We start from the raw sequence: 24,749 nt of genomic DNA, 5'->3' as shown, positions 1-24,749 counted from the left end.
AGTCATTACCAGGAGCCAAGGATCTCGATTGCAATCGAGGGGCAAATTTATGCCCCAAAGCAACTCCTTCTTCCACGGTGTGGCAGTGTGTGGGTCTCGGCAATAAAATGGGGTCCTCTCCTAAAGCAGCTCCATTTACTGGCCCCAAAACTTTCGGGATGGGAAGCTAAAGGGATGAGTACTTCAGACGCGAAGAGTAATGTGTCCTCTACCGGAGGTTGAGGTTCGTTGGGGCAGTCGGTGTCGGTGGGTCCGTCGATTTGCACAGTGTCCATGCAAGATATTCACAGCACGTTTATCCACCCATGCCTCTCCCTTCCTTTGTGGGGTTATCCACATCCTGCCTGGTAGTTGTTGGCCTTGGGTTAGTTTTGATACGTTGATTATTTGTTTACAACGTGCCGGCCGGCCACGGGTACACGATGCGAACTACCGCCTGTTTACTCTTGGAGCCATCGATATGGAGCATTGGCTTTTTTTCCCCGATCGATCGATCGATAGGCGAGATATCAAGCGTTAGCGTCCTTTCATGGGGGTAGTAGGTTGCAAACACAGGAAAAAAGAGCACCCACATACTGCCACAGCAGGGCAAACAATTGCGCATGATTGGTCCCCCCCCTGCATGATTCGGGCTCGTAAAGAATTAATCAGCGTTTGGCTACTGGCATATTAATGGTGCAATCTTCGGGAATGTTGGAATAATTGGTCCGTATCGGTTATGTGGTGCTGAAATGAGCATATTCGAACGGTCATTTCTGTGCTTTACCCAGACTGATGATGGGACCAGTTATGATCATGACTATGATTATCGTGCCAGCTAATGATATCGAGCGTTTAGAGTAAGGATGTGGAAGAGCTATGTTATGCCTACTGCTGACCAGCTTGTAAGTCGTTGATAGAGCATAGTTTTCAGCTAAATATGGGTTGTAAAAAAAGGTCAAATTATATACATATTTTTTATGAAAAGGATAACTATTAGTACTCTTATTTAATATTTATTAAGTAGTTAGAAGATATCGTTTTAATTTATGTTTTAATATCACTTTTAACTATCTACTCTCACTTGTTTAACTCTCTTATTTATTACTGTCTGTTGTAGGACATTGGTTAGATATTAGTAGTTTTCTATTCTATTGGTAAGTTTTCAACTTAGTATGGGTAGTAATAAATAATTTGTATAAAATGGATAACTATTAGTACTCTTATTCATTATTTATTAATAAGCTAGAAGATATCGTTTTAGTTTATGTTTTACTAGATACTCCAGAGTTGTTCCATTTATTTTAATTTTTTTTTTTTTTATTTAAATTCCATTATGACGGCAATGCCGTATTTTCAGTTGTTCCATTTATCTCTGTTATTTATTACTGTATGTTGTAGAACATTGGTTAGATATTGGGTATTTTTCATGATAGTGCTTTCTATTGTTTAAGTTTTAGCTCTTACTGTTTTCATACTACTTCTTATCTTGCTTTTAGAGGATATCTCTATGTTATACCGAAAATAGTATACAGTGACCTCAGGTTTACAAGTATTTAAAGATATACGCATTAAGTCTAAAAGAATTTCTCGTTTTTTTCTGGAAGTTGCAGTAGATTGTGTTACGGTTGATATGGAATCTTTTGTTTTAAGTTTGCAAAAAAAATACTTTAAGTGACACTATTTTTCTCATGCCATTTTCTTGATGTCATTTGTGCTAGTTAATATTTAAATTGCAAAAACGTCCAGAAAGAAGTAAAGATTTCACTTTAACTTTGAATTGTTCCACTTTAAAACTTTTATCAAATCATCTCACACAAACCCCGGAGCTGCTCTGCCAATCTCTGCCAATTTCATTTCAGGGTGTTAATTCTACTCTACTTCTCTCTCTTCTCACTATAGTGATTGAAAAAGTTACTAGTTCTTAGACTCAATATATCAGACATCATATTGAGTTTATCAGACTCAATATATTTCATTTAGTACTTAAAATTCAATATTGTGACGCGAAACTTAAAGTATATTGTACATTACAAACTAAGATATCCTTCAAACCAGTAATAGAGACATCCAAACCCAACGGATACGGATATATCACAAGATCACATTGTTCTCAGGGAAAATTTGAACTATGTCTAGAATTTATATGAATATTCTCATGAAGCACGCAATAATAATATCTGATAAAATTGTAGCAAGCTTTGCATGGGATGTATCATCTTCGACAAAGAGCCACAGTGACAGTACCAAATGCGGTTCTACAAACAAAACGCTTTACTCCATTTAAAGCTCTCCTTATGAAAATACTGGTAATAATTACTCCGACGAAAATGTTTTGCAATAACAAGAATTGTGTGTCTGCTCTTAAAGACGTTAAAGCGAAAGCATTGTCGCATCATTGTATTTACCAGCCGAGCAGAAAAGCATGTCATCTGTAGAGATACAAATTTTATACGAAGGATAAAAAAAACCCATCTTTTATAGATCTTCTAGTGAATGTACCGCCTCGGGTAAACATGACGAGAAACACACACACATTCACCGAATAGGAAGTAATACTTTCCATGCTCGATTTTACTCTGAATAAGTAATCCGAGGCTCCACAGGGTTGCCTCCGTCTGCTATACCTTTTTTCCTGTATTCCACATAGTATGGCGCCATTGTTTGAGCGATTGTTTCTTGGTTGCCGCAGAAAAGCATGGTACAGCGAGAAAGGCATTGCCCATCGGGACTTTGCATCGCATTATTGTTTGAAGGCCGTTGGGGACTGTACAGCGCAGCTCCTGGCGATGTCCTGTGTCCACTGATTGTGAAGCATTTGCTTTGAACGATGATGTGTACACAAGTGGCATCTATGCTCTATTCCTGCTTTTTTTTTTACTTCACTGGAATTCACTAGCATATTTAGATCATTTTATGTCCTACATTTTCCACTATTAATGTTTTTCTTTGTGTATGCTTTAAGACAAAAGACTAAATGTGGAACACGATACACACACAATGCTGAGCGTTTCATTAGCTTAAGAAGCACTGGAAACATTTTATTTGGGTTAGTTTAAATTATATATAAACTATATTATATTTGGGTTAGGGTTTTATTTTAAATTGAGTCAGTCTCAGCAGTGTATAACAAGGACTACAAAATTGTAACTTTCTATAATATTTCATAAAAAAATGATTTTAAGTAGAACTTCATTTCAGTATATTAAGATAAATAACAATAGTAACAATGGAGCTCTTCCGTGCACTAAAGAAAGACTTACAACAAAGAATCCTCCTTGCGGTTACCTCGTTTTATATCATTTTTATTATTGCTTCGCTCTTCGGTTTTCCCTTTGGAACTCCACGCTCAAGACGTGTTTTCCAGTCTGCTGTTTTTCGAGGTGGAAAATAATTGCGAGACAGACTTGGGTTTAAAAAATAGACACAACAACAAACGAAAAAAAAAAGCACGACAGAAAGAGGTTGAGGCTCGATGCGCACGATGAAGAGGATAGAAAGGTCTGTGGTTTCCGGAACTAGACACTGTAGTGATGGTCATAAAAATTGTTATTACCATTAAGGGTGGGCAAAACAATGATTAAAAAGTGCCCAGAAGTGCATCATTGAAGTAATTGTATTTAAGTAAGTACAATTATTACTAAACAAAATATCATCAAAAGTCTTGTTTGGTTCTTAACCATCTCAAACAATTACCTAAATTAAAGTGATTTGACTGATTTGTTTTAAATTAATTTTTAAAATACATTAGGTGGTGGAAGAGTCTTTTCTTTTCTAGACGACTCAATCCAATAACAAGTGTACTTTGTACCTTTTCGAACACATTTACATTGTTATGCGGTTTTTATGGTTCGATGAGCAACAAAAAAGATCAAGACGAAGTTTTATGGCTTGATTTAATTGGCATCCCGCAGATATCTCTACGATACTTCAATTTATTTTTTTTGTGTGCGTTTTTTTTTCTTCTTATTATTAGCTACATTCCAACGAAACCAAATAACGCTGAAGTTAGTAGGAAAAGAAAGATAATTTTCTCTAAGTTTTCCTCTTCACGGGAAAGAAAAGCACCCGAACAAGTTACACAAAAACAATTATTACACACTCGAACTCCGAGAACAAGTGCTTCAACTTTTACCTCGCCATCGCGTCACAAAACGAGCCCGGCTTCCGCGTAAGAGGACAGCAGTTTGGACAGAGAAATTTAAACCGACCATAGGCGAGTGAGGCCAACGAAGAAGAGGACGACAAAAAAAAGTCCCTCCTCATACGGGGGCATCTCGTCACTCTAACATTAGCGTCCGCCCTTCGGTTGGGCTCGCCGGCAAAACCAGTTCGTAATGGTCCCGTCGGGTGCGGCACGTGGCACTGGGTGGTCGTGGACGTGTGTATCAATTTCTAGCCAAAGTGCAGCGCATCGAGAAGCCTTTGATTGAGTGATTTAAATCATTTACCACGGTGGAATTTGATCCATTCCCCGTTACCGTGCGGCGGACCGGCGGTGACCTGTCATTCCGGGACCCGTGGGCACGCAGTCGAGTGCGCCAGCCACGCTGCTAATGGGCTTGTGTGTGCGTTTTTTTTCTTCTTCTTTCTTCATACCTCGCCCAAAGTGAGAAAGTATGTTTTGTAAGAGGATTTCAGTTCGACGGCGAAGGCGTTGATCAAACGCGTCATCAAATGTTCAGATCGCGGTAGAGTTTGCCCTCGTTGTTAGGTGTTATTTTCAGGTTTTGCGTCAGTTTAATGTAGTTTTTTTTTTCCTTCATCTGTCAAGTGTTTGTCTGCGAGTCGAAGAACTGGTTCGAATATCTCGGATCTCGCCACTGCTGCTGTACAAAAATTAATGTGAACAAGAATAAAAATTTAATTAAAAACAAGTAGATGAAGTATAAAGAATAAAATAAGGAGAAATAAAGAAATTTGTTTAAAAAAAGCCAAAATAAATATGGGAAATCACCAAACTACTGTAGTATCGATCGATCACGATAACATCAAATTAGCGACGCATTCGATTCACAGCCGCTTCGTCACGTTGTAAAACATAATCGCATCGTTGGTCAGCGCCACCTACACAAACGGACAGGTCACGCAGTACAAAGGTTCATTTTCATTTCTTAAACAGGTCCACAAAATTCTCTAAATCCTCAAACAGAATGTTCACACCAAAAAAAAACAACAAAATTACCAATCTGATTACCATTTTTCGTGCCACGATCATTAGCACGATCTTTTGCACTCATGACTTTTTTGGGGGTGTGCAGTGTTGAGTGTGGAAGAAATTATCTCGTCCGGCTGTTGGTTCTTCCCAATTAAAGTGGAACCGTTTACGTGAGGGAGTCACCACCAGGCTCGCTCGGGATGGTGCCAATTATTTCGACCAACACCCCCATCGACTCGGGCGCGCCGTAACATCGTGAGAAGCATCGCTGTGAGGGGATAACATCTTCGATAAGGATGTAATTTTGCATATAAGGCGTTAATGACCCTTCACTTGAACTTTCTTCTTCCGAAAGAGTTTGGTGCTTTTTTGTACGTTGCTTGGCATCGGTCGAAGATTATTTCACTGGTCGGGTTTTATATCTAAAAATAAAGTATTGATACAATTTAAAATAATTTTATAAATCAAATATGAACATTTCAGTTCTTATAGTCAAATTTAACCCAAAACTGATTAACGTCCTACTCCATCGTGCAAATACATGTTCAAATAACAACTCAATACCATGCTAGGGTTACATGGCTCCCTTCACACGTAATTGCACGCCTTGGCGCTGGTAGCATGTCCTTTTACATCCTTCGTTGTCCTAACAGCGGAACAGTCTCCGAAATTGCGCCAGAAAAAAGCGAGACCACCGTCGATCTAACGATGCCTCGCGTAATGACCTGACGACGGGCGCTAGAATGGGTGATTACGTTTCCGGATGAGACCAAATCTTCGCAAACTAATGGCCGTAGGTACCTACCACCGGAAACCATGGTACGCATACCGTGGACTGCCGTTGTAAATCAAATTACGCTGTCCGTGTTGCGATGTTCATTTCCGCGAATGGGAAGATAACATATTTCGCCCCAAGTGTGTGCTGTAAAATCAGCAAATAGCCATACTTTAGTGTGGCTAACAAGGAAAAGGATAAAAAATATGATGTTAGTTGTTTATTTTGAAATATTTATGTAAAATAACCATGAAATACTACGATACGAATGAAAAAAAACAGCTACATATGTATGTAAACAAGTTAAAAACATCAGCATCAGACATTATAAAAAGAATTTTGTAAAACTTAAAAAATGTATAACATGAGAACGAAAGCTTTTTCTTTTGAAAAATAAACGAACAACTAAAATATGACAGCAAAAACACTAAAAAAAAATCAATTGCTCAAAACTAAATTCTATTCATGTATCATCAAAACAAACAAACGAAAAATTAATAAGAATAATCATCGTTTTTATCAAAATTACAAAATCATAAGGATTAATTTCCAATCTATTGTTCGTTCGCTTGTTAAAAAAATTATTTGAGAAAATCAATAAGCATATAAATTAACAAAGAGATAAATTTTGCCATCAACTGTGTGTTATCCTAGGTGATTTGAAAAATAAAATTAGAATATAAGTTTTAAACGACCTCAAGAAGTTAAATAAATTGTAACTTAAATAACGTATAACATGACGAAAAAAAGTAGAAAACCCATTGAATAGTCATCTTTTTGAGATAATGCCGGCAAAAAAGAGAAAAAAAACCTGTTGTTCGAAACTAAATTCTATTCACGGGTCATCAAAACAAACAAACAAAAAATTATTAATAATTATCAAAATTACAAAATCATAAAGATTAAAATCAAAACGTTCGCTCGCTTGTTATAAAAAAATATTTCAGTAAAAAAAATTAAATCAATACACATATAAAATAAGAAAATACGGCATTGCCGTCATAATATAAATTAAATGTAAAAAAAATAAATAAACACATATATAATAAAAAAGCGATAAGTTGGCTGTTAACTGTCTGCTATTCTAATTCGTTAGAATGATAAAAATGGAATTCAAATATAAACGACCCCAAGGAGTTAAAAACTTTTAACTTAAATAACGTATAAAATGAGGAAAAAAAGTATAAAACTCATTGAAAACATATCGTACAACTAGAAATGACAGCAAAAAAGAAAATAAAATCAATTGTTCGAAACTAAATCCTATTCATGTATAATCAAAGTAAAAAGGAAAAAGGAAACTAGAAAAGTCACCAATTTAATAAAAAAAAACATTAATTCATTAGTGTTCTTGCTAAAGCGTTAGCACACTTGTGTTTAACAAATGTTTGAGAAGGTATATAAAATAATAAATTAACATAGAGATTAGTTTGCCATTAACTGTATGAGCTATCCTAAGTGATTTGAATAATAAAATTATAATAAAAATATAAACGACCTCAAGGAAACATCAAATAAACCATATTGTCGCAGCGAAATGGTTCATTTTAAGAAACGTGTTGGAATGTTCGGTTGTTCGGTTTTTTCGTTTGCATCTTTTTAACCATTCCAAACGAAGAACGCTAAGCTGTAGCCTGAAACACACTATAAATTCTGCTTATGGCTTCAATAAATTTCACATCACAGAAGCGCACCCAGGAATTTATATGCTCTCACTGGGGGGTTCCCCATTTTTTATGTCACCTAGCGTAGTACACGTTCATAGTTGCATCTTAACGGTTTGCTTAACACTATCAGTGAATATTCTTCTCCCACCAGCCCCATGTAGGCGGGGTCGATGATATACTGGTGGCCACAGACCACGTGGTAATTGATGTTTAATGTATGCTTTTGTACCCTCTTTTGCTGGAGGAATATTAAAGCCACCATATGTAGCGGATAATTCGTGATGCTATTTTGCATTTTATGCTTAGTATTTTGGAAACAGCAAATAGAACAGTTATTAATTACGTACTTTGACATTAACATTCGGGTTGAACCAGTCACAACACTTGCAACTAAACAATTATTGCCCCGCTGTTGAGCTACCGAAATGCACTTGGAACTTCTCGTTTAAGCGATAATTGTTTGCCGAAAGTCTAATTAAATCAATCTCCTACCGATTGCGCTCCTACCGTTTGCAGTGGTTTTGGAGTGTCAAACCCCCTTCGCTAACTGCGCACCGCTGCAACAACGTCAGCCAAAAACCTCTTCTGTAAACGTCGTTAAGTGATCCTAATTGCATGTCAAACGGTTTGAGGTTCCCGGTGTAACTAATGCGTCTGTGTGTACGGCACACACTCGAACGTTGAGTGTCATAAAAGTAATACGTCGAGTGCATAGCTGATTTCAGGTTCGATAACCATTTGACGAAACAAAAAATGCATTCTTCGTAATGCACCCTTGCATAATGTATTGAACAAACCCAAGAGTTGCAAATTAAGAAGCGGTTTTTTATAAAGAAAAATTAAAATCCAATTGGAAAATAATACACGAATTATTACAATAAATCATCGTAATTCAATTTTTGGTTTGAGTTTTCAGTTAAGTATTTGCACCTTTTCCATGTAGCATAGTAGAGCTCTTATAAAAAAAACAACAACCAGCGCATGGAACGCATTAAGGCACACTCTCCCCCCTTCCTTCAGTAGAATTTATAGTTGCACTAGCAGACAGTTTTCGCATTGAAACCGTAAGATTTATGGTGACATCTGTTAAAACGGCACACCATGCACTTGTGCTGAAAGGAAATTACTTCGTATAATGGAGGGAGACCCGATGGTCGGAACCAAACTGTGGTACCGAGAGCTGTGGGATTGGGATGACTTTGATACATGTGACTACCATCGATGGGTGACATGGGACAAACTTTTGCTTAGCCATTCTTTATGTGTTCGACAAAGGTGTACAGCAAGCTATCCGACGTTTTATGATTGAATTGCTTAATTTCAACACTTTTTAGTATAAACATATTTTCCACATTGTAGGAAAATCTATTGATTAATCGTATATCATCTAAACAGCACTATGGAGTGGGTCTCAGTGCGACACAACAGGGTGGGTCATTGATTTAGACGCGACTAAATCTCGTCCCTTCTTTCAATCCACCTGCCCAATACTGGACCGCCACCCGTCATCCTCCACCAACGATGTCGTCTCGATACGATGATTGATTGGGTTTTCAACGAGGCAGCAAAACGGTACGCCCGGCAATACTACGGAACCTACGCGGAACCCGACGAGTGGTACCGGCGAGATGTCATAATTGCACATCCGAAGCAATCCCGCAAAACCGGTAATTGTCGAGTGATTTGTTTTCCGATTGTTGTTAAATTGATTAAAATTTCAACTTCAACCCGCGGCTCATCAATCCCCAGCGACGTCCACAAAAGCGTGACTTCATCGTTTATGCAAATTGACACGGGCAGACAATTTGATTAAATCCGCGCCATTCAATGGCGGCACGAATTCGTGTGCACACGCACGCACAATTCAGTACACACGCCGGAATTAAATGGGTGATGATTGAGTCGCAGAGCAACGCACCGGGCACTAGGTCCCCGGGCACTAGTCTCTCTCTAGGCCGGATGTTACGGTTTTGAAAAATTTATGCTAGTTCAATTAGAGCGGCACGCTCACGAGGGAGGGGGGGACATCAGAGTCGTCGTTGTGGTCGATTGGTTATCAATGAGTGGTGAAATGTTTCCCGCTTGAAATGCACAAAACGACTGTGCTGAACGCGAATCGAATATTATTTCGTTGATCGATAGAGTTATGACTGTTGTGGAAATGATTTTCCCAAAACATGAGCAGTACCAGCTCAAATATGCTCGCTGTTTGTTGATAGACAGTTCCAGTTTTGCTAAACAAACTCCTTGCTAATTGTCTCTGCATCTGTTGTTGGCCTTCTGTTGACTCCAGTTGACGCAGTCCATATTGTACTGTTGGCTGATGCAGTAGCATCTACAAGCATTTTTTTTTTAATTTTAACAATTTTTATTAGATATACGGCCTGGCCGTTCTTCCGTTAAATAAAAAAAAAACAATTTGTATTATTTTCAAACAACAAAAATTGTGACGAACTTACTCAATATAGTGTCAAAAGGTCGCTGATTTCCTTTTAGCGCCTACTAAGACGAAAAGTTTGACATCCCTGGCGCGGTGACAGGTGACAGGACGAAACGATCGCAGCGTCAGCGACAGGAGCAAAACGACTTAAACACGCGAACAAAAGAGGGATACAAATAAAAGCTAAGAAGTGACGAAGCATTGGCGAAGAATAGGGACGAAAGTAGGTAGAAAAGAAACGCAATTAAATGTTGAACTTTAGTTTCATAACCTAGCCAAATTATAAAAAGGAAAAGGTTATAGAAAATCTCCCACAACAGGGCCTTTTAGAGTTCTGATTGTTTTATCTAGAAAGTATCTGGATATCGCTAAGAACTAAACCGTGGGAATCTGAAAGGCATGTTCAATGGACTCAATGAGGTAGTTCTGAGGATAGTTTTTCCCATTAATTGTAATATCTTTGCACTCCGTTACACTCCAGCTATCAAGCCATTAATTAGAGAAGTTCTTGTACTTCATCTCGCTACACTTGAGCATACCTGAGTCTTTGCTTTGATGGACTCGCAGTAGATGCGCCTATGCAGTCATTAGATTTACAGGACTGACTATCCAGCTGAGGACCAAAGAAGATCAAAGAATTAGAGAAATGGTCTTCCTAAACCTTTAGAGGTTGTTGTGTCGGTTGTATTGTTAAATTATCCGACGCTACAACCGCTTCGCGGTCTTGGCATTCTGCAGGAGTCCTCCACACCTACCACGCCTCCTCTGTCCATGTGGAAGACCTAGAAGAACTTTACGGGCTGGGTCGTCCGGTGTCATTCTCATAAAGTGATCAACCCACCAGAGCTCATCATCATCAGCTCATAGAGCTCATCATTGTAGCGGCTCCTCTATTGGCCCCCACATATACGAGGCTAAATATCCTTCTGAGCTAAGAGGGTTTCGTCAGTTTTGGACAAAGTCCTTGTCTGAGAGGCGTAAGTGAGTAACTATATAAGTTCTATATAGTCCCAGCTCAGTTCGTCTCGAAAGGCGTTTTGAGTGGAGAAGTTGTTGTATCGGTAAAGGTATTTATTGCAGATGGTAGTCCCGCTGGAGACCGGCTTTGTAGAAGGAACATAACAAGTTAAGACGCAACATCGTCCACGTCCTTTGGTGTCACACATATGTTTGGAGATCTAGCCCACAAGATTCGGACTGTTAAACTGTTTAACTGTTACATGATAGTTTATCAATTGAACCTTTTTGAATGACATTCAAAATATGTCACTGGTCCAAAGAATTCCACCACTTAAAAAATAAACTGGGTCAAAAATGCATTCTTAAACAATTCGGAGCTCAATTGCAGCATCATTAAGAAGACATAACCTGAGGCATTTGTCTTAATTCCTTACAACTTCGTTTGTCGTTAGGATCTTTAAACATAATCCGACTTTAATCTCGTGTTATTTCATCATCATATATATATCATATATGGACTGTGTCCCATACGATTGAGACCCATTGCACCAACATTCCGCAAGTCGCAAGATCAGAAGACGGCCCTGAACGGGGTGGAATCGTTCAAGTGTACCGCCTCGGGCAACCCGCAGCCCTCCGTTTTCTGGACGAAGGAAGGCTCCCAGACGCTCATGTTTCCGAACAATACGTACGATAATATGCAGGTTTCGGTACAGGGGACACTGCAGATACGCGGTGTGCAGAAAGATGACGATGGGTACTACATCTGCTCGGCGCTGAGTGTCGCCGGTTCCACGACCAGTAGAGCTTATTTACAGGTGAGGTTGAAAAAGGACGCCCAATAACACGGCTCACAATTCACATTCTAACGCCTCGTCCCACCCTCCGTTATCACTCAATCGTGATACTCTTGCAGGTTCTTACATCGGAGGACAGCAATCCACCCCCGATACTGCAGATCGTACCGGCTAATCAAACACTGCCCCGGGGCACGGTCGCTATGCTGCCGTGCCGTGCCAGCGGTAATCCGACGCCCATGATTCGCTGGATGAAAAATGCGACCGATATCAACCTTTCCGGCGGTAACGGGCGCTTTTCAATCATCCAGGGTGGCACCACGCTAAGAATTGATGGCAGGCCTCCCTCATGGGAGGGAGAAATATTACCGACCCCGGTACGAACAATAAGTCCTCACCATTCCCGTGTGCTATGGGCTGCGTCAAGGAACCTTTCTTTGGAATTCCCCCCACCCGCCGAAAGATTGAGCCAAGAAGCGCCATAATTGAAATACAACAAACTGTGTTTCAGGCTGTGGGCCTTAAAGCCCTGTTCGCCAAACTCAGCATTAAACTCGTAATAAACCACCACGCAAACGGGTTACCGGTACACCGGCTTTGTTTATAATTCTAAGCTAAACGTAGCAAATAATTTCCTAAGTGCGTGTTCACCGTTCTGTACACTCGGCAGCATGATTTAGTTCGGTTTACAAGCGTCTTCGCAGAGCAAATCGGTTGACAGTGCTGGCAAACCAATTATTCAGCAAGGTAATTGATTTTGAATGTGTAATTTAGTTGATTAGAAGCAGGGGCCAGGGTGGCTTAAGATATGGTTTTATGAAAGCTATTTCCTTCGATGGCGTGACTGCATTTCACAACGACGTCGTGTTTGTTTCGATTCCGCCTAGCTGGTCATTATGTTGCGAACTACACTTTAAAAAAGGAATCTAACCAAGTCGGGGGTTTTTTTCAGCAATTAAGACGAGTTACGGCGCAATAATTACAGTGTTTGGATTGTTATGTCTACGGGTTATTTGCATACTTCAAGCCATATTCCTACAGCTTAAATTCAAACAATTAATTAAACTCTTCTAAAAGAAAAGGTAAATAAGGCATTTATACACTAGAAATGAAAACATTTATCTGGATTTACCACCACCAAGCAGTACCGATTTGAGCTGCAATTCCAGGCAAGCTTTAAGAAAATGGACCCCAGAGCGACCACACAGACAAGGTAAATAGAACCGTAATTACCCACCATGAATCTCGGGACTAAGAATCCCGGCTTCAATATTGCGCCGAAATCATTAACGAATAAATGGAGAGCTTAGCTCTGGGGCTGGCGTCTACAGCGAAAGCATAAGGAAGATTAATTGCAAAACATTATTCCTTCAACAGCGCAGTCGGGTTTCAACGAACCTTTTCTCGGCTAAGATAACACATTCATTGTCCACTTGCTTGTGATGTTAGAGTTTCTTAGAAGTTTCTTCGAAAATAAGCATTGTATACCAGCAATTTAAACGAACTTTACTATAAATCTCACTTAAACATAAAGAAAAACAATATTCCATAACGTACCCCAAAGGAAACCTCATTTATCAACATAAAATTGCAATCGCGATATCCAACCAGATGGAGAAGCCTTCCAAAAATCGAATCCATCCCATCCATCGGGAATAGGAATTGGAAATATTTCTTCAATCATCCATCGATTTGGAAGCAAAATGGATGAAATATTTTTCTCAAGCAGAGCCCAACAGACGAGAACGTTCCCCAAAATTGCAATTCTTTTCCCATAGCCCAAAGCGTGGAATTGGTGGTGGAATGATTGATTTCTTTACGATGCTTTTTCTCTATATCAACGTTTACTTTCAGTACGAAAGTTCACTCAATCAGTTTTGTAGTGAAATTTAAACCGCTCTAAACTTACTTTAAGCTAGAAAAAAGCTTTACTGGAAGAAAATCCCGACTCGATTTGTTCGCCCTATTCACCCTCTGGTTTTGCTTCACGTCAGTATGTAGCCCGAGAGATCGTGACACTAGCCAAATACTTGTCCCCTCCATTCCCTCGGTTCGCATGCCAGCAGAAGCTTGCGTTCAAACTAATCGAAATTAATTAATCGTGTTGAACCCTCGATGTCACCGAGTTTCCGATCGCCACCGGTACACCGGGCACACGGAAACACGATAACCGCCCGACCGGGCTCCCTTGCTTCTTGCCTCAGAGGTGCACAGATTGAGGAACGGGCTATTTCGTGCAACATGCGAACTATCCGCACGAAGCAATTCCTTGTCGGAATGCCTTCTTTTGCGTGAGCGGGAATCCAAGACATTGTAGAATGGGAAAAAAGCAGATTGAGGTAGCTATTTTTGTGTTGTGTTTTTTTTTTTGTAAGCCATGACCCTCAGGCAGACTGACGACTTGTAAATCGGACTCCAACGGGCATGTTCGCATAGACATCGTTTTTTTAGTTTTAGATAAAAAACGCCGCATAGAAAAATGTCTACTACCGGGTGAATCTAACTGTGTTAAAGTTAAAGCTTACATTCCGAATGATACCACTTGCAATAGCGTTCCTTCAATTACATAAAACACTAACTGCACAAACATAATTAAAACACACAAAACGAATTTCTTTTAGCAATTTTTATTTGCCAAATCGATTGCCACAGATTTTGCTAATTAGAACCGCGTAAAAAATCACGTCCTCGATCACCGGGATAGCCTTTTATGAGTCCACTTAACTCGGGTGTCATCGGCTCGGTTAGTTTCACCGCTCGCTGCAGCGCCCTCTACCGTCAAACGATCGAGAAGCCAGCTGTCACATTTGTATCGACCGTTGAATATATTCAACACCCAAAGATAATTTAACCTTTTCCAATAGTTTTTTTTGGAAATTTACCCTGACAATAAAAGTTTTTTAAAAATTTCTCTACTTTTCCATACTTTAAATCACGTAATTTTTTTATATTCCAAACCAGAAAACAGAGGAATAAAAGTAAAAGGTTTTCTTTTGTAATGAAACAATCCAATCAGCTCCTGGTCATGAGCTCTGGTGACCCTTTGGACCCCGCCGCTAGAGACAATGACGTTCATAAGGATAATTCAATAAATCATTTTTACAAAAGCAACATTCGCATGTTTTGCAAACGAAAACGGCACACACAAAGCAAGGAAATCCTCGAACCAACCAAAACGAAAAAAAGGAAAATGCTTTTAAAACTGTTCACTGCCTACCTGTGGCCGGACGACGCCGGCCGTGTGACGATATTTCATTCCCTCTGCAACGCCACACGCAACTCCCCGGGAGTGGGTCCCGTGGGGAGGGACAGAGGCAGCCAGCAGCAACCAAACCGGAATGCCATGAATTATGCAGCATATCCCGAATTAACGCAGATAAACGGTTACGGGTGGAGAATTCGAGCTCGTAATTAAAATTATATGCAATCCGCCTCTGCCGCATATCCGCGACTAGTGAAACTTGGCCATTTTGGAGGGATATTTTATTTTTTTTTTTTTGTACACACACTCTATATCTTGTGACAAAATTTCATTTCCACGCACGATGCGTTCCTCCCGAATGCGCAAGAGGAAGCTTTTGGGCCCAACCGGACGAAAGTGTCAGACACAGGCGCCATTTTCGTTTCCGTTCCGGTCGGTGGCGGTGGTGGAAGGCAAATTTTATGCTCGCTACATTTTTCAGCAAATTTATATCATTTCACTCGCAATCATTTGCAATTCCGATGATTATCATAGTTTAATGTAGAGTAGTGAACGTTCTATTTTTGTTGCCCATTAATCGTTCCGCCGTGTGTCCTGAGATGAGGAAGGAGGGGGAGGGTGGCCGGAAGATGGCAATGTGGGGAGTGTGGGGTGAAATTGTGCGGAAAATTAATTGGCCTCACCCGTGTTGAAGAGTTATTATTAAGTATTTCACGCTATAGAAACATGAACGATGGAGAGTATTATTTCAGTTACTCCTCTCTCTCTCTTTCTCTGTATTTAACTCTATTGTTATAAACCTTTGGCACTTCAAAAAATCGTTTCGACATTAATAAAGTATTCTTACAAACGATGGCCATGGTGCCAAAGAGCTCCTATCTTAATACTTGGTTTGGTTTCCTTGGCCTTAGGAATCGGCATTTGGTTTAGCATACTGACGGTCTTGGTTTTACTCTCTTAACAAATTGAAATCATGAAAATCTTAACAAATAAGCATTTAAAACATTAAACAGGTACATTCTACAGTGCTTACCACGCAAATTTTGCTCAGTTTTTTTGTAATAATTTTTTTCAAGGATAGCACGATTCGGTGGCAGCGGTCTTCACATGACAGGACCGAATCAAAATTCATTCCAGACCAAACTCCCGTAGGAAGGATGAACTATCTGACTACGAGGTAGAATAAGTCAATACGGCCTAGCTGATCTAATGACATAAAAAAAACATTTCCAGGATAATCAATAGCATTGGCAGTACTTTAGTGAAATGGGATAAGTTGTTAGCTCATTTCGTATCAAATAAAACACATTAAGTCCTCTCCAAAATGTATACACAATAAAACCGAAAAGGTGCCTTTTAAAGAGGCGATCTAGAGCTCATTAATTGTGATTCATTTAATCTAAGGATGGGGGGAATGGACAGTCGCCTAGATCCTCGCCTTGTGCGGATGTCCTCCTCCCCCTCCAAATGGGAGGATCTTAGTGATCTTAATGGGCCGGGCAAATTAATGATCTTTAAAAAAGTTTGAGTAAGTCTAGTGTTTAATAGTGTATGAATTATTATTGTGGTGGGTCCTACCCGAAGAATATCGACGCTTTAACCCTCTCCGTATGTTAGATTGGCTCCAAAGTGTACCACAAGAGGGTCTCTTAAATTTCTTAATTTAAACACGAAGTACCCCTTATCCCCCTACGATCATCCGATTTAAAACAAACACAATGCCCCCCTCTCAAACCGCTTAACCTTTAATAGACCCCAACGATCATCAACTGTCCAAGGCCTAAAAAGGAAATCGATCCACTACTGCCCGCCACTAGTAAAATTTGACCATTTTGAGAACAATCTTGAAGATAAGAGATATCCGTTGTGTCCAATAAGGTAAAGTGCTGTTCATTTAGAATTCGGTCACTCATCACAAGCTGTAAATGGGCCATTTTTTAACATACAAGTATAACTTTCACATGAAATGAAAGGTTTTTTTATTTGCTTTTTTACTAAAATAAGCAAAAAATTATAATTTTGATGAACGGATGAAAACACGGACTTTTCTTTTGATGCTTCCCATCAGCTTTCGCATAACCGATTTAGCAACTTTAGCAGTTATTTTTTTCCAATAATATGCTAGTTGTGAGGCTGTTTTGGTGGTTTTGCATGTCTTTTTCAATTTTCTTTTCATTATCGTCCAATATTGTTCTATCGGCCGGAATTCTGGACAGTTTGGTGGGTTCAAATGCTTGCTGATGACGTCCACGTTGTTATTGGTGTACCATTGTACTACATCCCGACTGTAGTGACAGCATACCAAATCTGGCCAGAACCTTACTGGGCCTTTGTGAGCCTTGATGAAAGGCAAAACACACTGTTCTTTGGCACCGATTTTTTTTGCAACTTTCCCATCGGAAAATCCAGGGTTAGCTTTCAGCGTCTTCAACACCTTCCCGTTCAGTTTACGATCCACTGTTTTTGATCAACGATTTTGTTGAACCTTTCTAGTATTACTTTGACACTCCCAAAACCGTTCTAATACACATCCAACTGAAGAAGCGACGATTTTCAGTAATTTGGAAAATTTTCTCCCGGACCAAGTTGGATTTTCTAAGTGGGTGTGCACAATTAATTTACGACGTTTTAGTTCCATGGTCAACCACAACTATAAATTTGCACGGACTTGCAAAAACTATTGCACTACTGGAATGAGTGCTCCAATACCTACACAAAAATGTCGAAAAGTTCTATATAGCACCACTGGTGGCGCTACTATACGTAAAATTGTCTGACCGAATTCTAAATGAACAGCACTTTACATAGCAGTGTGGAAATCTCTGAAGACTCATGACATTTCAGAGCATTCATAAATCGCTGAGGATGACATGATTTTTTTAGATGTGAACCTGATGATTTAGAACCTTGATGTGAATGACTCCTTCCAAAGAATCCTTGAAATATTCATTAAACACAATATAATGCGAAGGCTTGAGAAGAAAAGATTAGAAATATTCAAAACTGAACCAATAATAAATACAGAAAGAGTTGTTTACATAAATCTATGGCTTATATAGATATTATTTATACTCTATTTTTCTTTTTTTTCTTTATTGACACTACAACCTCAAGAAGTCTAGGCCTGTCATTTCTGTGATTTATTTACCCGTAAGCTGGAGAGTTAGTCCTGCGTACGGCGGGAATGGTTCGGATGGGATTTTGATCTTTTCCGCAAGAAGTGAAGATCGGCACCGCAACTATCATGTCACCGGGCTCCCACTTTTAAAAATAAGCTATTGTTTATATAGATTTAAGTAACAATTAGAGTTAACTCCAAAAATATAACTCTAAGGAAATTATTTAGAAAATTGTATTAAAAATGCCAAAATACAATAAAAAAGTAAATAAAACCATAAATAAAAAACTAATCATAAAAACTGTATGATTCACCAGGATTATAACAATGAGTTACAACGAACAGATAATGACGTAAAAGGATAAGAGAAAGAAGAGTTTCGAAAAGCACCGTATGCACATCACATGTTCACGTATTTGCTAAAATGTCAGAAAACAAACACGTTTCCATACCATCGACCCAAATCAAAAGCTGTAAAACTCGACCATATATAAGGAAAATATCATTACTACATTGCTTCACCTTCGGCAGCCACAATTTCAATCGGTACGTGCCAGCCACATTATCCATCCAGCACCACCCAATCAAGCAACTCAATATTCGACCAATGACCACAACTTTCGACAGAAGGACCTTACCAAAGCGGCGGTTAACAGGGCCGGCTAACAACAAATACCACAAAAAAAGCAAAGCATACACCCTGAAGCCCCTGATGGCAATTTAGTGATGCGTATCCGAAAGTTGTGCACTCGGCGATAACTTTGCGCTTTTCCAGCGCTATCCAACACACACACACACCGCGGCCATTACTTCCGACCAACGGTCACAACCTGGCAGCCACCATTTTTTTTTGGATGAAGCTAACAAAAAAAAAGAGTGGGAAAATACACTCCCCGGGTGTTTGCAAACTTTAAATCTTGCATATTTATGAACGAACTTCTACGGTTGAAATATTCATAAAACAAACGGCGTTAGTTCCGTTCCCCTCTCGAACTCGAAGGAGAAGGAGCGTTGAAGAGGATAAGCCCGGGGACGTGATCCTTTCGCAGCTCCCCAAAAAAGATACGGTGGATACGGTAGAAAGCAAGAATAAACTCCACCTTCGGACCTACGTCTTTTACAATTGTCGAGTGGCGGGGGGCCAAAACATGGGAAGCGGAAACAGTGAAAAGAAAAAAAACAGTTTCTTCCGATACCGAATTCTCAACGTGGAAAAAAGGTAAAAACCAGTTGACTGGAAGCATTTGCATTGCATGAAGTGTAACATCTTGTACGGGGTGGTGGCGTAATGGTGGTGGTGATGGGGTGCCCACAGAGCCAAGCAAAGCACCCAAGCAAGGAACAAAAAGGATCGAATCCCCGAAAAAGACACCCGCCCTATGCCGGGTGAACGCGCAATCGTGCGCAACGGATCGAATTTTTACACTCGGCAAAGTTTACGTTTTCGTTGCTTACAGAAACATTTTGACTTTTGATTTTCTTCGCCAAACTTTTGCTGCATCCAAGGCGGCGGCCGAAGGAGCACCACACAACAGGCTGCAAAAGCAAGCAGCAGTAGCAAATCGTTTGCTTTAAAGTTTTCTCTCGCTGTTTTCTTTTCTTTTTAGAAACAATTCGACGGTTACGGTGTAACATTTGCCGTGACATGGGGCAATTCGGAAAGCAAAGTTTAAGCAACGGAAACGGTTCTATAAAAAAAAGGACATCTCCATCTTGCATTTGTTTAGTGACGTCTGTGTGTTGCGAGAATTATCACTCAATTAAGTATAAATTCCCTGTACAATATCTCATTTACTTGTGTTGTTAAATATTTAATTCTTTCCCATTTATTATTCGTTAACGATTTTTGTCCATTCGTCCAAATTCTTCGTCACTTCTATCATCCCAGCATGCATTGAATTGTTATGCAAATGATGTCAATTACGATCGGATGACGAAAACATATTCAAACTGCACGCACACTGTTAGCCGAGTGATGAATATAGCATAATTTTCCTGCCTTTCTATCTATCTGCCCCGGAGAAACTTCATTCATCAATGCGCCTCTTCCCAAAATCTGATAGGAAAGCTGATTTCCTTTTTCCTGTGTGTGCGCCAGGTGTGTGCGGTGTATGGCAAAGTAGACCAAAGTCATAATTCATGGGCAGATTTTCATACCCTCGCTTCAAAGGCAACGAAATAAGGCGAACTTTCGGAAGGTGAGAGTGATGCCCTCTTGATGCCGAATGAAGAGTGAGACGGGATAAAGCCTCATTCCCCCTCACATAACCTCCGGTGGTGTGCAGCTGAATTGACTATCAACACAAAAGGCTGAATGGAGTTCCGATATGGATCTCGTGAAGAGCAGAAGCCCGCACTATGCAAAAGGGCACCGTCGGAATGTTCTTCTTCGTTGGGATTCGGCAGCACAACCAGCACAACCAACCATCTGCAAACTGCGACGACCGATGACGGAACCTTTTGCGCGCAACGAAAGATGATGGAAGCATATGTACGCGCGCTAGGGAGGGCAAAAAATCACCAAAGGCCAGCCAAAAGGTATCACCCTTTTTTCCTTCCGTCAAAGCATAAATAAGGCAAAAAACCTTCTTCCCTTGCGGTACAAAACTTTCATCGACAATGCAGAATGGGGTGGTTATGTGTGTGCGAGATGGCATTTATTTCCATTATTTCAATTTCTCCAAGCTCGCCGAGATCTTATCAGAGACATCGGCAGCCCGTAGCAGCCCGTGTATGGGAAACAGATTGTTTTTTCATATTCCATTTTCCCATTGAAGCCGGAAGCTCTGAAGAAGATTTCGTTGACATTATAAAACGCATTAAAGAAAGGCCCCCTAACGTGAGGTACACTGGACGGACAAAGTACTTGAGCGTTTACACAGAGGGCAGTAACGGAATTTCGATCATGATTACAAAACCCCGTAGAGAGAAGGTTTGAAATAATAAACTTGTGACGATTCTGAGATTGCGATAAGAGTTTTGCAAAAGGTTAAGCGACGTATCAATGCCTTATTCCTCCACATTAGGTTTAAAAAAAGTTGTAAATTACACTTACCGGTTCGCGTGTCTGCAGCAGACCGTATTTTAACGGAAATGGAATGCTGAAATAGAAGGAAGTTTTATTAGAATTCTATAAATTGTTCTATTATTTTGCGGAGTTTTCCGTATAATTTTACAAAACTTACGATTGATTGCTTCAGTTCATGCTCAACCATTCGGCATCCTCTCCGAGTACATCCATCTGGTCTGATGGAGCTACCTGGTGTTTCTTATCAAGGGGATTTAGTTCTTCATTATAATAAAATCGGAATCTGTTTTCCGAAGTAATTCTCTGCCCATCTGCTACCGTACACGGGCGAAACCGAAACGTCAGAGTAAGTATTCATTTGATTATGGTTTTGTGATTAGAGAGGTCTTACCAGGTCCCTCTCATTCTCAGCGTGTGCTAGTGTATGGATGGATCACAGAACTTGCACAAATGGCCGTGTGCTTGGCCGTCTGGTAAGCTTGGAGCACTTTCTTGATTAAATTCCCGCCGTACCGGTGATCTGTTTCGGAGCCACGTTCGCAAGGCGGAAATTTCGTACGTTACTGATCATAAATCCGTCCCTGGAACACACCGGTGTGTGCTAAATGGTGTAGCTTAAGATGAGATTGATAGAGAAGAAAGTATATATATGTACAATCCCAGGGAAATAATCAACCGAGTTCGGTTGAAATTGCAACGATAGCATGAAATCCTGATTAATATCAGGTTTATAGGGAATTAAAACATAAAACAAATGGATTCAGAACACTTTAATTTCTTAAGGCATTTGGCAGTACATTTTGGACAGCCTTTGAAGAACAAAGAAATTTTGCGATGCTATTTTTTAAAGATTATTTTGAATTGATATTGATTTTGATTATTTTTACGACCACAGCAATACCGTTTCCTACTCATCAAAGTTTAATATTTGTCTAAAGTTGGCAAATTCTTCGGTTGCTACAACGCACCTCTGAGAACCAACACAATTTCAATAGATAGAGCTGAAATAAATTCGAAATCTTTGTTATTATGTAAAACAATTTTAAAATAATTGTATCGCTATAGTTGTTTTTTAAGTTTTAAGTTCTTGCCCAAAACGTCTCGCCTATCACTTTGAAACGATGTTTTACTTTGCTTTAAATGTTTTACTTAGTACTCGCACCATTTTTATTAGCCAAAAGAAAATGATATTTTAACCATTCATGTTGCACTTACATGGTAAAATAATCTTTTAAGTTAAATAAATAGAACAATTGTAGAACAATGTGCATTGCCCAACAAAACAGGGATATTGAAGATTCAAAGTACTTGTTCAAAAAAGCCTGCTTAGAGCAATGATTGATTGATCGATCCTGCAAGCATTGAAGCAGTTACTTTAATTTTACGCTAGGTGGCGCTCGCAATGAAACTAAATGTTCTTGATAGTATGTGAAATAAAAAAAAACATACGCTTTTCCATATTTTTAAACATCTTCCCATAAATCAACTAATAAAATAATAAATAAATAAATAAATGGAAGATATTTGCTATACAATAAAGGGAAAATAAGCTATTTTTTTCTTTAAAAAAAGACAATAATTTCTCAATTTTCTCCCAGTCGTACTGCTTGATTAGATACATCATATTATCATTTTAATATTTTATTTACAACTCTTGCCATTTCTCTACACTTGCCATGATCTCCTCACTGCTAGTCACTGTAACCGACCAAACCAATTCCACACAATAACCAGCCACAATGTTTGTCACACTGTTTAGCGGACCACAATGTGATTTTTAATCCTCCCAAACCACTAATTTCGAAGCAGTGTGTACATCGAAATCACATTACTACTACTTTCTTACCCTGTTCCCCTTCCCCCGTTTCTTCCACTGTCCACCACTGTCCCTCCTACACCCAGTAAGTAACCTACCTATAGCAGCTTCTCATGTCGAGTTCGCCCACTCGCGGTGGTTCGCTCCTAAACGGGCCAAAATCGGTAGAAAAAACGGTAGAAAAATCATGCCGTAAAGTAATACGTCCTGCCGTTTGTATTCCTGTTTCATTGTTGCGCTTAAAAGCTACACACACGTGTGGATTTCGTTTTCAAAAATGTTAGCTCTTGGGGGGTTTTTGTTTTTTTGTTTTACTTTCTCTTGGGTGGTTCACTTTATCTGCTGCTCTGTTGATTCATGTTTACGAATTTTGCATCATCTACATTAGTTTGAAGCGACATTTGCACTACTACCTTGAAGCATTCTGTCGGAGGATAGGGAATAATAGTGTTTTGAGGAAGTAGTTGCGGGTTGTTGCAACGATGCTTGCAATATAGTCGGGATTATTTTACGTTGGTTACTAGTAATAAGATTGCTTCGAAGCGTTACGATCGCCGTTGTCTTATGTGCCTAGCTATAGAGAGTTTATAGGGTTGTAAGTCTGCGAGATTCTTTACTGTATATATGCATGAACAAATCACGTTTCGCTTTGTATAATGATGTAGGTATTCTATTATTCAAAAGCGCTTCATTCGCTTCGTCGTTTACCTTCCCGTCTCGTTTTGTGCGCTTGGTTTGATTCGGTAATGGAACTCATTTAAAGTCAACAACAAACGCTCAGAGTTTGTGTGTTTTGCCTCTGAATTTTCTTTCTTGTCTGTCCCAATTCTAGCTGTGAGTTCCACAGCAATGTTTTCCTCTACTCATGAGCGCAACATTATTGCTATAGTTTACTACTCTGTGGAGCATTTTGTGATTATTGTGTTTATGGCGGTATATTGATATCATTTCAATGAGCTTATAGTATGCATTTGTGTCCTGTACATGTTTTTTTTGTTTTCATTTCTTCTTAGAAGCTAGCAAAATCGTCGGTACCGTTAAGGGATAGGGGGTATACTACACTTAGAGAGATTTTACATTTTAGTAGCAATTGTTTTTAATCAGAGGGAAAAACAATGAGACTAATGATTATCTTTTTTCCACCCGTTCTGATTAAGAAGCAATTCAAAGTACAAGGGGAAAACAGAACCGACTACTGATGAGAACTGAAAAGATGAACCTCACGAAACTTGCTACCGATTCAGAGTATTTGCTTATCACATTAAATAATATCACAGGTACAAATACAACACACACACACACATCAGAATTTTTCTTTTTTGTTCACCTTCGATTAAACGAGAATTTAATAGGATCGAATATTAACTACCTGCCGATGTTGTTCCTCCTCTCTCTCTCTCTTTCGTTTATCAATCATCGCAACTTAATTGTCCCAAAGTAGATGAGAAACTGATATCATCATGCCATTCGATCATGTAGTATCTCTATTTTGCGTGTTGTCTGTACTGAGTTTAAATTATCTCGCGTTGCAATACAATTCGCTACCGGGTTTGATGAAAGTGTCATTCATTGCTACCCATTGCTCGTTACGAATTAATTAAATTTTGATTATGATTAATTGATATTGCTCCGTTTACGTGATACCGTGCACCGTGCATCAAACACAACATTGCTGGAACATGAAAAGCTGCTGGATGAGGTTGTCCAACTTCATTTAAAAAATAATTTTCTTCTTCTGCGAGATATTGTTTAATTCGAAATCAAAGTTGAAAATAATTATAATTAAAAAAAGGAATTTTATAATAGGGA

General features: G+C 39.3%; 1 protein-coding gene across 1 annotated transcript; it reads left to right on the top strand.

Moving 5' to 3' along the window:
• Positions 1–845: 845 nt before the first annotated feature.
• LOC128299250 (roundabout homolog 3-like) lies at positions 846–19,769 on the top strand. The gene is made up of 4 exons (XM_053035157.1): positions 846–884; positions 11,543–11,797; positions 11,896–12,153; positions 19,704–19,769. Exons 1-4 carry the CDS (start codon positions 846–848, stop codon positions 19,767–19,769), a joined length of 618 nt encoding a protein of 205 aa, XP_052891117.1.
• The last annotated feature ends 4,980 nt before the right edge of the window (positions 19,770–24,749 follow it).

This window comes from Anopheles moucheti, chromosome 2 (assembly GCF_943734755.1).
Source record: "Anopheles moucheti chromosome 2, idAnoMoucSN_F20_07, whole genome shotgun sequence".
NCBI classification, from domain to species: Eukaryota; Metazoa; Arthropoda; class Insecta; order Diptera; family Culicidae; genus Anopheles; species Anopheles moucheti.
Note: the sequence above shows the minus strand (reverse complement) of the source record. Positions and strands in the feature narration are given on the sequence as shown.

Bases quoted from the DNA above. Each gene is read 5' to 3' on its own strand.
- LOC128299250 (XM_053035157.1), top strand. From the start codon at position 846: ATGTGGAAGAGCTATGTTATGCCTACTGCTGACCAGCTT. The intron at 11,798-11,895 runs GTGAGGTTGAAA...ATACTCTTGCAG, and splicing joins CCAGTAGAGCTTATTTACAG to GTTCTTACATCGGAGGACAG. The intron at 12,154-19,703 runs GTACGAACAATA...TTTTCTTTTTAG, and splicing joins GAGAAATATTACCGACCCCG to AAACAATTCGACGGTTACGG.